The 14957-nt window shown below is 34.7% G+C and overlaps 1 protein-coding gene across 1 annotated transcript; it reads right to left on the bottom strand.

The window, feature by feature from the left end:
* Positions 1–9065: 9065 nt before the first annotated feature.
* On the bottom strand, positions 9066–12527 carry LOC122030530. Its single transcript, XM_042589744.1, has 2 exons — positions 11648–12527; positions 9066–9127 (listed from the first exon to the last, which is right to left on the bottom strand). Exons 1-2 carry the CDS (start codon positions 12525–12527, stop codon positions 9105–9107), a joined length of 903 nt encoding a protein of 300 aa, XP_042445678.1. The 3' UTR covers positions 9066–9104.
* Between the last annotated feature and the right edge of the window lie 2430 nt (positions 12528–14957).

Raw genomic sequence — 14957 nt, 5'->3', positions numbered from 1 at the left:
ACAAAAGAAAGAAACTACCCTATCAATAGCAAACATCAATATCACTCCATCAATAGAACCCAACTACAAACGCGGAATAAACTTAAATACAATATTGACTCATAATAGCATTAAAAAAAAACTAAAGAACTCTAAACAGAAATGTCTTAATAATTCCTTAGCAAACTCTTGATCTCCCCATAGTCCAGCCATCACACACCTTCATCATCACCACCTTGTCGTCTTCCTTGCTAAATCTTTTCCTTTCCTTTATCTGCAGTAGGAGGAAGTGCAGTCTATAAGCATAAAGCTTAGTGAGCGCTATCTACTCACAAAAACTCGATATGCATGTATATAAATAAAAACATGCTAAAACTGAATGCTAACATATAAAACTACTTATGCTCATATATAGCAAAGGAATCATGCTAACTGAAATACTAAACATGTGTAGTTTATCATGCTCATAAACTAATAAAAGAAGCATACTAAACATGTAAAACTACTAAACATGTAAAGATACTAAACATGTAAAACTACTGAACATGTAAATCTACTAAGCATGTAAAACTACTAAACATGTAAAGCTAAACATGCTCATAAGAATAAAACTATAACAGCATGCTGAAAGCAAATAAAACTAAACATGCTGAATAATCTAATAGCAAGAAACAAATAAAACTACTACTGCATGCTTCAAATAACAAGAAACTAAACTTTCTAATTCTAAACATATTTGAAGCTTGTTCCATTTGTTTCAAAACTTATACTTTAATACTTCAAAATAATAATAAACTTCTTTTGGGCCCGGCATTGTACCACTTTGCGCGCATTCTTAATAAGAATCGAGGTAGCTAATCCCGAAACTACTAAGATACTTCTAGGCCTTGTGCCTAGGGGCAACTTGGAGCCCATCCCTTGGACCTTGTGTCCGGTACATGCCCTTTAAAAGTAAAATACTTTCTTTTTAACTATAACTTCTTTATACTTGCCCTTACTTGGCATTTAAGCAAACACCTTGTGTGTGCTTTTGATATTCAATATTCTGGAATTGAAATCAAGTCTAAACCTTAGTCTTTCTTGCTTATAGTTCTTAAAAACAGAAACTCATGCTTAGGTAAAAGCAAAGAAACTAATAATTGCATGCTCAAGATATTCAAATAGCAAAAGAGACTAGAAAGTATCACCGTGCACATCTAATGGCAAAGGGAACTGATCATGCTTAATTATTAGCAAATGGAAAATTTCTCATGCTTTACTAACAGCAAACGAAAACTAAACAGCAAGGAAATAATCTAAACAGCATAGGAAAAACCTAAAATTGAGGTTCATGGCAGCATAACAAGGAAATCTAAATCAGGAAATCTAAATCTGAAATGCTAACTATAAGGGTTGTTCAAACTTAAATCTAACAGCAATAAAGAAAACTAACTACATGCTCAAAATTTAAACAAACTATCTTATGTTCATTGCTTATTAAAACCAACCCAAAACTGATAAAACTTGTAAAAGAAACATAAGCATTCTGAGCACAGTATCACCGTCTCATCAACCTCTTTAAACTCTGATTAAGGCTTTAATATTGTTATCTACTAAAAAGAATGCTGCTGCTATCAAAAATTGATGCATGAACATTAGAACATATAAGGAACCAAAACATAAATCAATGCAAAATAATTCCTTAAACTACTCTTTTAATTCCAAACTATCCTAATGTTGTTCAAAACTTAAGCAAGGAAACCAAGCCATTAAAAGAAAACCAACAGCACTCCCAAATAAGAGTGATCTACACCCATTGCATGGCACAAACCCAAATCTGATTTACTCAACAATAAAATGATCCCATAATCAACCTAGCAAATTCGGATTTAATGATCATAGCAGCAACTACTACAAGCAACCCGAAACCACAGAAAACTACACCACATGGCAAATACAAATGGTTCTTTATAGATTAGAGATCAATAATTTTGTATTAAGCTTTTGTTAAGTCTAACAGAAGGACTCTTCACAGATTAAGCTTCACAGAAGGATTTCGTCAAGCTTTTTAAAGTACACGGCAGCAAACCTTAATCATCAAACTTCACAGGTTAACTCAAAATCAGGAATAAGCTAAATCCAAAAATCTAATCCAAACAAAAACCTCTTCATCTTCCTTAACCCTCTCGGCAGAAAACAAAATCCCTGATCATGCTTCCCAGTAAAACTCGAACAAACAAGAAAACACCAAACGAATCGGAACTACTCCTACTGCAGGTGAGAAGCAACTCACCGAGCGATCTTGGACTTACAACCGGAAAGGAGAAGTCTAGGGTTCCGGATAGGTGAAGATTCCCGTGATCCCTTGCGGCAACACCTTCTCCTCGATGAAGGGGACTCGCGATTGTGAAGATCTCACCGGGAAAAACCTCGCCGGCCGCCGGAGACGAAGCTAAAGCTTCATATTTCCTTCGCTCGGCAGAAGCGGCGCCGTCGCACGCAAGGAGAAGAGGAAAAGAATTTTGAGAGAAAATTTTAGGTTTTTGGAAATCAGATTTAAATCTTATACCTTAGGTTATTTTCATTCTAACTTTACCTTATATACTTGTCGCTGCATATCTGATCAGCAAAGACCGCTGGCGCAGTTGGTCCGTTGGGTTTTGCTCGAAGCCAAAGGTCTGTGCTTCGATTCTCAGCCGCGCCCCCTTTTTCTCCAATTTATTTCAAACGTTCCAACTACTATATATATATATTTCGCTCCATATAAGGTTAACAAAAATCGTGTAGCTCAGCTGGTTGGGCTTGTTTCGGCTGAGGTTCGGCTTTAGTCGAGGTTGTGGGTTCAAAACCTGGCTTCAACATATTTCTCTTCCTTTTTTTTTTTTAAACTTCTTCCTCTTGATAAAAATACCAAACAAACTCCAAAAATTGCATAAAAATACTCTAAAAATTTCTAAAAATCTCTAGAATATTTTAAAAGCATTTCCAAATATTTTTATAGACTTTTAGAACTTGAAATAGGGAAAATTGGGTCGTTACACTAACTTCATTTCAAATGTACTAGTTTTGTTTGAACTCTACTTTCTTGGTGTATAAACCTAAATAGCCATGTCATGAATTAAAGATTTCCTATTCTAAATTTGCAGGTTTGTTAATTAACAGACGTGATAAATTTTTGCTATTTGCTCTACGTCTCTGAAACTTGTAATCAAATTCTAATCCAGAACTTAGTACCACATCAGTAATCAACAGTTTCAAGAATCATCAAGAACAGTTCAAGAATTTCTAGACTATGTTTCAGAAGTTGATTCAAGGAATTTCAGGTACTGAATTTCGGTTTCCAGCACTTAATGCTACTGATTCAGCATTACAAAACCATTATGATTCCACTTTCAGTATCTACAAAACTTCTAAAATGGAATTGATCTATGTATTTCATGAATCTAGACTAAAACATGCCTTCACAGTTTGTATCAGACTCAATCTTCAGAATTTTCAGATCTCCAACTTATAACAGATTTTGAATCCAAGTCATCTAATCTTGTCTAAACTTCCATGTCCTAATCCTTTTATCCAATTCAAAGCAATACTAATAAGTAACAGTTTCTTGAATGTTTTTTTTTCAATTCCATTTCAAATTCTATTTTGTTGCTTTGTTCCCATTTCTGCACAGCACTTGCAGATCTCAGCATTTCCATCTTGTACCAAAGTACTCAATAAAAACTACACACCCTCCCCCACACTTAAATCTTTGCTCATCTCGGGCAATGAAATTCAACAGGTGCTCTTCAAATTGATATATTAACGATAGGAACAAATTTGTAATTTCTGTTGTGTTCTGTTTCCTTGATTTCCTGCATCTTTTTGCAACTTCAAGAAATTAGCATAGTGTATCAAGATTTGGAATTCCAAGTCATTCTAGCTTGAGGGATGAATAGTTAAACTCGTTCAATTCCCTCATTTAACATTCAATCAGTAAAAAGATGAAATCAATCCCCATTTAGATCAGACAAAAGTTACAAGACTGTACAGCTGCTGTGAACATTACAATTTCTGTCCATTAAATATAAGTTCCTGTTTTGTATCAAATCTCAGTCTAAATATTCAAAAAAAACTAAGGAGATGTAAGATCTTCTTCTATCAACACTACACAAGCAACTAGCTTCCAGATTTTCAATGAACAAATAGCTTTTAACTCAGTATCACAGCAAAAACAGGATTTCTGATTTTCCTATACAGTCTCTCTGAATTTTTATCAATTTAACATCATCTAACCTCCAAAAATTACAATTAATATACAACTGGCCTCTTAAGATCCCTATCAAAACATCCTCCAAAGATTTTGGGATATAAACAATCCAAGCCTGCTATAACACATTTTCCAAAAATGTACATAATCTGCATAGAAAATTACAGATTTCTATATTTACAATGTCAGCATTTTTTCCTATTTTAGAATCTCTTAAAAACATATGTCAATAGCACTTCACATATCAAATAATTACTAGAATCACATTTCGATCAGCTACCTTCAGAATTCAGCAAGGACCAGAAATTCATTTCTTCTACACTGCCCAAATTAGTACTTCACTCATTTTCAGTTTCAGAATGTATACGATAAGAAACACATTAAGGAAACTCGATTTTCAACTGAAATCATTTGTTTCCAAAGCTTATGATATAATCCTTTATATTAATACAATCTTGAATGTTTCTTGAATACAATTCATCCTTTATAACTCAGTTTCCAGCAAAATAGAACTCTTTGATGCATCACTGTGCAATATCTTTGCAACCTCTGATTTCTCACAAGGTAATAGCCAATATATGTCTTCCCCTACTGTGTAATTGTTAAGAAACCAACAAACTTTTCTATCATCAAAACTACAATTCACTTCTGAATTCCTGCAAGTGAATGTTTAAGTTTCTAGTTCCTTAAGTTCTTCTGTGCATTTAGAAGTTTTCAGTAGCTTGATCAGACTTCAGAGTTTCTGAAAATCTATGTTTCAGCTTGTTGCTGCAATGAAGTAACAGAATCGAAGTAATGGATCCAGATAAATATTTCCAAAATTCAGTTTTAAAGGTTCCAGGGTTGTAAAATCATATTCAAAGAAGTTAAAGGAATTCCTACATTTCGAAAACAAGTAGTCACAGTCGAAGTCATGGAAAGTAATTGAACTCCATATGTCACTAAAAATTCAATAGCTTCAGATTATTTCCTCACTGATTTAAGTGATGTTCTTGATCTTTGATACATCTTGATACACAATCCTGCACTTCTTGAATTCTACATTGGCTGAAATTTTCAGCAATGATCAGATTACTCTTTTAGCATTTGCAAATTCAGTATTTCAGAATTTCATTAGCAAGAAATCCAAAGAACTCAGAAGGGTTGTTCCACTTAGCACTGCAAATTTAATGCATCTTGATACAATTTTAAGTTTACAACTGCTCTCTTCATTTATTATTGACTTTTACAATTTTCACTTGAGTTTCATATTGATTCCTGGTGCTTCTTCCGAATCTGGGTACAATAATGTTTCAATCTGTAGTACTTTATAAGTGGAATGGTGCTCACCACTTGAATTTCAAATCCTGATCTATCATGATCAGATTCTAGTAGCTACAAGAACTCACTGTTTCATCATTTTGCCTCTCTGTTTTTAGCACTGCATTTCTATTTTCCAGCTTCATTTTCTAGACTGCTGCTGTTAGACCTGAAATTTAGTTTCCTGTAATTTTCTATTTAACATTTCTGATTTCCAACTTGAACTTGGTACAAATCAATTTGTAGAGAATCCAAAACTTGCAAAACTATAGAATTTCTAAGTCAAATGTTCAATGAGCACTTAAACTCTTTCAGGTTCACAACAATATCAAGTATGAATTTCAACTTTTAGCAATTTTCTGTTTTAGTACCACTTCTCTGATCTTCTTAGAATTTTAGACCAAACTTTGAAACTTTAACCTCAATAAAATTTCTTATTCTACACATAATCAAATATAGTTTGACTTCAATTCCTTCCCAATCAGAAAATCAATATAGATCCCTGATACAATTCTGCACAGTGAGCAACTTAGCTTCCCTTTCCTGAATTTTTCTGACCTAATATTTAACATATCAGGCCTAAAATGGTGCTGATTGATTTGATTTTTCTTAGACGAACAAATTCATAAATCTTTTTTCGAGAGCTACATTTTCTTCACTGCTACAACTTGAGATTCATTTCCAGAATATACATTCAGTCCTTGATAACCAAAGTTACTATATTTCAATATTCAGAAAACTCTTCAGCAAACTTGACATGAATAGTCTTGCAAGGAAGATGATATAGAATAGTAATGAAATAATTACTAGTTAGAAATTGCAACACAATCTTTGCACCAAACTGATACATAATTGCATTTTCCTGAATTAAGACTTAACATTTCTGCATTTCCTGGATTATGCAATTCCATTTTCTTCATGTTTCAGAGTTTTTGCTATTTGGTCTGATATTTAAAATATCCTGAATTACAGAAACATCAGGCCTAAAGTTAAAATTATTGTTCTTGATCCAGCCAAACAATTCATCTCTCTACAAACTTTTCATATGCAAGCCTTGATAAAGCTTCAGAATCTGCCAAAGAATCTGCAGATTTCACATTTTCAGTTTCAAAATTTGATTGCAAAAGAATTTGCAGGGTTGCTGGATCCATGAGATAGAATGGTGCTCTTACAAATGATTTTCGAATTTAATCCATTTTGATCAGATTCAGCAATTTCCAGCTTGTTTCATTATCAACATCACTCAATTCCAGAATTCAAATCCACTGCTCAACTTCAAATAAAGCACAAGTTCTCCCCCACACTTAAACTTCATTCCATCTCGGATTGAATTAAGATGACATCAAAATCTATTCAGTTCAGATCATAAACAGATTTAGCTGCAACCCTCAACTCCAGGTTCTGAAATTCTGTACATTTTCAGAATGTGAAATTTCTAGATTCTGAATTACTTGTAATCTGCTTCCTTTTTAGCCATTGATCTTTTAATAACATTTGTCTATTCATATTGACAGATTCCCCTTGAACTTTATCTGATGCTTGACGACACTTCCAAATCTTGATACACTTTTGATACATAAACTTCCATTTTCATTATTTCTGAATCTTCACTGTTTCTGTGTCTAATTCACAGTCCACAATTCATGCAAGTTATAGAGAAACAAGATCATCATTTATACGTCATGTAGCACAGTTTAGTACAATTTCTGAATTTCCATATAACACCTCTGACTTTGTGTTAACTACACATCATTTAGCTGCCAAAATTCTCACTTCCTTTCCATCTAGCTTCCTAAGATCACATTCTTGAACCACTCCAATTTTCTTCATGCATCCAAAATGTAATCCACAAATATCATCCAAAAATTCTTTCCCCCACACTTCAACTAAATCCTCCTTGGCAAAATATCCATCATATAACAAACCATGTATCCACATCCAAAAGATTTACAAAGGAAAAGACATAAATTGATATGATGATTATCAAGAAGAATAGCAAGAATTCATGTAAAAGGAAGAAACAAATAGATTTACCTTCATAAAAATGATCTAATCCATTAGATTGTGGTTTTGAAAGAATCAAAGCAAGTTCTAGAATGCAATAACACAAGTGCATCACTCAATTAAAGCTCATCCTCACTAGGTATGAAAAGTATCATTTCAATTTACCAATCAAGTGTCCTTCATTAAGTAGAAACCTTAAGAAAATTAAAAGTCCATTTATGACATTAAGCCCAAAATAGATTCTCAAATATAGCTCACATTCTCTACTTCTAACATATTATAGGAAAACTTGTCCAAGGGGTACCATTTTTTATTCTGAATTCAAACCTAGTTTTATAATGAAATTGTAAAGAGTAAAGAATTTATTTCCCTATACTAAACTTATTATTTGTAAACAAAGAATTTATTAAGAAACTAAGCAAGCTATAAGAAACGAGCTAAAAGCTAAGTTCTGAAAGCAAAGAATTATTATTTGTGTGAAAGCAAAAACAAAAGCTAAGTTGGAACGAACTCCCCTTCAATTTGGGTAGATAGTATCAACGTGCTTCACTATCTCCACTCTGATTCATTTCCTCCCTCGAAGGAATTTCTTAAGTTGGTTGCTATACACTTTGAAAGGTTGACCAGTAGACACCTCCTGCATCTCTATAACACCATTAGAAAAAATATTGCTAACACAAAAAGAATTCGATGGGTTAATCAGTTCCTTTGGTTGTCTCACTGGCTTCACAACTTCCTCTGAAATGTCCTTTGAAATTTCCTGTGATTTATTATCATGTTCTGATGAATGTTCAACGAATGGTAGTGATTCTTGAGGTAATGCATCCATGCAATCCCCTACACTTATAGATTCAATTCTTGGTGATTCTTGGGGTAATGCTTCCATGCAATCCCCTACACTTATATCTTCATCCACTGAAGTTTGACCATAATTAGGTCTTACCTCAACTATTTCCCTGTTATCAATACAACCTCCAGAATATTTAGATTTACATCCCAATTCATTAGAGTTTGAGATAACTTCATCAGAATCTTCATCAATAAGAAAATCCATAGTATCCAACCATTCGGATTTATAAACACTAAAAATAGAATGACTCTTCTTTTGTTGCAACGTATCAAAAATACTGAATTGAACAACTGTAACGACCCACCCTTCTTACTACTACTACTCTCTAAGGATGACCGTTACTTAACTACTAACTCTACTTAACCGGTATGATTAAATATCACATGGAAACCCTACCGAAAAATTTCGGCAGAGTCTCCCCTGTACCGGTGACCAAATCTATAATACAAACATAGTATACGCAGCCACAGACGGCTGGAACATATTTTCCACAACCACGCAGTAATAAAAATCACAATAAAAACAAAGAAACTACTCTAGCAATAGCAATGACTACCGCACTCCACAAATAATAAAAGAGACAAGCTAGACATGCGAAAATAAACTCAACTACAATCCCAAATTTAATATAACATTAACAGAGAACTAAAAGAAAGTCTTGACAATTTTGCCAGCTACTTCTGGATCTCTCCACAGTCCAGTCACCACACACCTTCATCACCACCACCATCCTGTCGTCTCCCTTCATATCTTAGCTTTTCCTTTACCTGCGGTAGGAGGAAAAAAAAACAAAAGATCTATAAGCGAAAACGCTTAGTAAGTACTAATCTATCTCACAAAACTCGAAGTGCATAAAAGTAATGCAACAATACTAAAACTGAAATGCTAAAAGCAAAGCTGCATGTACTCATGGTATACAGAAATAAAACTGAATACTAAACATGCTCACTAACTGACAGGAAAGTAATGAAACAACTACTGTAAGCTTAGAATTAAAGAACTAAACTTTTATTGATTCTAAGCATAAAACTTGTTTCATTTTCTTATATCTTTATACCAGAAATTAATCTTTTAATTTCTCTTTCACTTTCTTCTTCTTGTTCTTCTTACTTTTCTTATACTAGAAATTAATCTTTTAATTTCTCTTTCACTTTCTTCTTCTTGTTCTTCTTTTCTTTTCTTTTCTTCTTTGGGCCCAGGCTTAGTACCATCTTTGTTTTGCGCGCTCTCTAATAGTGACTGGGGTAGCGAGCCTCCAGCCCTATGAGGATAAAGACCTCGGTCTTACCAGGGCCAAGACCTCGGAATTGGTCACATGGATTTGTTTAACGACAACCTCGGAAGTCGGGTACTAGCCTCTTACTTTAATTTACTTGTTATCTCTTTTAACTAGACTTTAGTCTTTTTCTTTACTCATGCTTCTTATAATCCTTTATTAGAGCCTATTAGAATCCTATAGATATATCTAACAAGTATAGGATTACAACTAACCAAGCATGCTACATGAAAATAACACAAAGGAAAGCAAACCTGAACTCTCTAAGCATGATATAAAATAAAGCAAAGGAAAGCAAATATGAATTTACTAATCATGCTGTAAAATAGAGCAAAAGAAAGCTAACTTGGACTTCCTAAACATGTCGTAAAATAGAACAAAAGAAAGCTAACTTGGACTTTCTAAACATGCCGTAAAATAGACAAAAGAATGCAACTTTGAGCTTACTAAACATGCTGTGAAATAGGGCAAGGGAAGACTAATTTGATCTTATTAATCATGCTACAAAACACACTTTATATATAGCTGTTCGTGCCCTGTTTTGGCCAGGAAAACTGAACTACAAGGTGCTCTAAATGTATGTTGTTTGTGCTTAATATAACAAGGTAAAACTAAGCTACAAATAAGCTGTTCAATACTACACAGTTTAAATTAAGTTCCATGCTTTTATACCGTGGAGAAACAATAAAGCTGAAGAATTCTTAAGCTAAATTAAGTTCGTGCCCTTTTATACCATGTTCAATTCTTAAGCTGAAGAAAGCTGAAGAATTGCTACTGTTCAGTCCACAGGAATGAACTAAATTCAAAAGAAATCTAAAACAGCAAGTATCTAAAGCTAACACCACATGCTTTAAACTAGAACAGACTTAAAACCATTCAAATCCCTTCTTCTCCCTTTTATCAACTCACAGCAGCCACCCAAAAGCAAGAATCCAACTTGCTGAATTGAAACTTAAGAAATCCAAATCTAAAGAACTCAATAAACACATAGCAATGTGTACGCTTTACAGATAACATAGAATCTACTACTGGAACCAAGTAACAAGGCTGATCGTGCCCCTTTCCTAGCATAATTCTGCTTGCTGAAATGTTACAAACAAAACCCACGTAACTTATTCAAAACTATACCTTCACAGAATCACAGAAACCTTTAGGCATGTTACAACCGAAAATAACACAAAGGGAACCCACGGCAGAACACCCAAAGCCAAAATCTTTATAGCATGTTTCGGATTCAAGAAACTCAGAAAAAAAACAAGGAAACGAAAACCGAAAGATCGGAGCAACTCCTACCACAGGTGAGTAGTACTTACCCTTGAATTGCTTGGACTTACAACCGAGAGAGGAAGGAGACTTCTAGGGTTCCGGGTGGAGCTTGAAACTTGGCGCTTCTTCTATGTCCGCGGGCTCTCTTCGACGGGAGGAACTCGGATCTGCAAGGGTTCGCCGGAAGAAGCCTTCGCCGGCCGCCAGGGAAAGGAAAACCTAGCTCCCATTGCCTTCCGCCCGAGCCCGCCGTCGCACACGCAGAAGCAGAGGAGAAGAAGAGGTTTCGGTTCGGGGAAAAGAAAACTTAAGCTTCTTTTAAATCTAGGGTTTTCCCATATAATTATACTTTAAATCTTTTTCTCTCCATACTTAGTTAACAAAGTGCTCGCAGCTCGGTTGGTTTGCTGTGTCCGGTTGGGTTTGGTTCGGCCGGAGGTCACGGGTTCGAGCCTTACCTTCAACGGTTTTTGTCAAAATTTCTTTTTGTAAGCATACTAAACGACCTCCAAAAATTGCGTAAAAATACTCTAAAAATTTCTAAAAATCTCTAGAATATTTTAAAAGCATTTCCAAATATTTTTATGGGTATTTGGAACTCGAAATAGAGAAAATTGGGTCATTACAACAACTACATCAGCAATCTCCATAGATAGAGTTCCCACATGCACATCAATCTTAGTTCTGGAAATCTTAAGGAATGGTCTACCTAAAATGATTGGAGCTCTATTCATTAATACATCACCTTCCATATCCAAAATGTAGAAATCAGCTGGAAATATAAGGTCACGCACTTTAACCAAAACATTCTCAATCACTCCAGCTGGATGAGCCTGACTACGGTTGGCCAACTGAATAACAACTCCCGTAGGCTGTAGAGGACCAATACCTAATGATAGAAAAACTGATTTCGGCATTACATTAATAGAAGCTCCTAAATCCAGCATAGCATCCTCAAACACATAATTTTCAATAGTACATGGCACGGTGAAAACTCCTGGATCATCACACTTCTGAGGAATGGGTTGAATAAGGGTTGAAACATTTTTTCCCATGCTAACTAGTTCATTCCCCTTTAATTTCTTCTTATGCAAACATACATCCTTGAGAAATTTTGCATATTTCGGAACTTGTTCTATCATGGTTAACAAGGGCACATTCACCTCCACTTTGCTAAACAAATTCACGAGTTCTTGAAATTCCTTAGCTTTCTCTTCCTCAACATTTTTCCTTTGTTGGACTCTTCTTTGAGGAAAAGGTAATGGTACAGCAACCTCAATACCTTGCTGTTGTGATTCTTTCTCTATATTTTGAGCTGAAATTGGAGTTGAATGTGAGTCATTTTGTTCTGCTGAACAAAAAGTTGTTGAAGTTTGTTCTGATGTATTTCTTCCACTGATCTGAACTGGTTGAGTGGGTTCTGAATTCAAATTTCTTGATACAAAATCTTTTAAATGTGAATCCGGAATTGATGCAACAAAATCTGATCCAATTGGAACTTTTTTTATTGGTTCTGTTGTGGTTTTTCCACTTCGAAGAGTCAACGTACTCACATTTTTTGGGTTTGGCATTGTTTGAGAAGGTAATTTACTTGAACCTTGAGCTTGCATTTGATTTATATTCATTGCTAGCTGGCTAATCTGTCTTTCAATGTTTTGCAAAGCTGAATTTGTCCTTTGCTGATTTGCTGCTGCTGTAAAAACAATTGCTGCTGTTGTAAAATCTGTTGCATCAAATCATCCATCTTCTGTTGTGTATCCGAATTTGAAGAGCTATTAGAACTTCCTTGAGTCAAACTTAATCTTGAAGGTGCTGGAAGTGCATTCTGTATTACATTTTTCCCTTGCTAAACACCCTGATTCTGGAATTGCCATTGCTGATTTTGATTTGGAAACTGCTAATAAGGCTGAAATTGTTGCTGGAATTGATTTGCAGGTTGGTAAGGGTGCTGGAAATGTTGATTCTGCTGCTGGAATCCCTGTTGAAGTTGCTGAAAATTCTGATTCGAAGGTGGTTGCTGATAAAATGAGTTGGTATACTTAAAATTGGGATGATCTCTCCAACTAGGATTATAAGTAGAGGAATGGGGGTCATATTTTTAAGGAAATTGAGCTCTAGAAAATGATGCTACTGACTCATCTTGATGAAGATTTGGGCACAACTCTGAATTGTGGTCTTGGCTTGAACAAATGCCACAAACTCCCTTTGATTGATACGGAAACTGTGTGCTTGGCAAAATAGAAACTTGATTAGCATTGTTTAATGCCAATTACTTCACCAAAGATGTTAACTCCAATAATGAGCTTCTTATCTCCTTTTGTTCATTGGAAACCATTTGAACCTCTCCAACCCCTCTTGTTGTCAAAACTCTACTTCCAAATTGTTGTGAATTGTCTGCCATGTTCGAAATAAGCTCCCTAGCTTGTTCTGGAGTCTTGTTCACTAAAGCTCCTCCAGCTGCTGCATCTATCATACTCCTGTCCATAGGTAGTAAACCCTCATAGAAGTATTGGACTAGTAGCTGCTCACTGATCTGGTGTTGAGGACAACTTGAACATAATTTCTTGAATCGCTCCCAATAGTCATATAATGTCTCTCCCACCACTTGCTGAATCCCACAGATACTTTTCATGATAATTGCAGTCCTTGAAGTTGGAAAGAATTTCTCCAAGAAAGCCTTCTTCATATCAATCCAAGAAGTGATATATCCTGGTGGCAAATAATACAACCAATCTTTTGCTACTCTAGTTAATGAAAATGGAAAAGCCCTTGGCTTGATATCCTCTTCTGAAATACCCTGTGGCTTCATGGTTGAACACACCACATGGAATTCATGCAAATGTCTATTTGGGTCTTCTCCAGATAATCCTTGATATTTTGGAAGCAAATGAATCAATCCAGATCTAAGCTCGAAATCTCTTGCCAAGTCTGGATAAGTAATGCAAGAATACTTGAAAGCCTCATCAGGAGCTGCAAGCTCCTTCATTGTTCTGCTATGATCAGCCATAGGGGTATCTGAAGATGATAAAGAACTTCCTGAGTCCTCTGAATTTTTCTCTTGAATTCTCAAAGCTCTGAAGGTCCTTTCAATTTCTGGATCAAGATCAAGTAACTTATCACATGAGGACCTGGTCATACCACCAAAAATCAATAGTTAGAACAAAAGTTGATAGACAATAAAATCAAGGAAGTGAAAAAAAAGAAAAGATAAACTATGCTCAATCTAAAAACAAACAAACTCTACTAGTTTCCCCGGCAACGACACCAAAATTTGGTAAGTTTGAATTGATTGTCATGAATGAACTCCAAATTAATTAATCTTAAAAACCCTTAACTACTCCAGATTATTGTAGTATAAAGCCAAGGTCGAGTATCTCAAGGAAACTAATAGTAGAATGTTTGATCTTAGACTAGAATTATTATTTTTTTTAGGTTTTCTCCTGATAAAATGGGGGTGTTTAGTTTTGTTTCAAATCCTAACTTAAGAATTGAAATGCAACTAATAAACCTGATCCTAAGTAATGATTAAATCCTAGATTAAGAGAACTAACATACTCTATGATTTAGAAGCTAAAAGAGATACATCAGAATTAAAATTGCAGAAATGACTTGTGCAAAAATTTTATACGAAACTAGAATTGCAAGAAGAAAAACTGTAGCACAGAAATGCAAAACTCTAGCTGTAGAAACAAGAAAGAAAACAGAATTGAATTGCACAAAAGAGATCTAAGGTAACAAAACTAGAACTACATAGTTCAGAATTAGAGAACAAGAATTTTGATAGCAAGATCTAAAGGAAACAAAGATGCAGAAATAATAAACTGCAGAATTAAAATCTAAAGATTCCCAGCTAGAGAAACAAGAGGAACAGAATTTAATTGCAGAAATAAGATCTAAAGGAACAAAACTAGAATTACTCAATTCAGATTAAAGAAACAACGAATTCGATGACAAAATCTAAAGAAAACAAAGATGCAAAAACAATAAACTGCAGAACTAAAATCTAAGCCATCTCTAATCAAATCTACTCTTCTAACAAGCCTCTCCTTGCCATC

Source organism: Zingiber officinale, chromosome 10B (genome assembly GCF_018446385.1).
Source record: "Zingiber officinale cultivar Zhangliang chromosome 10B, Zo_v1.1, whole genome shotgun sequence".
In the NCBI taxonomy this organism is placed as follows: Eukaryota; Viridiplantae; Streptophyta; class Magnoliopsida; order Zingiberales; family Zingiberaceae; genus Zingiber; species Zingiber officinale.
The sequence above is the reverse complement of the archived record's forward strand: the minus strand, read 5'-3'. Positions and strand labels throughout refer to the sequence as shown.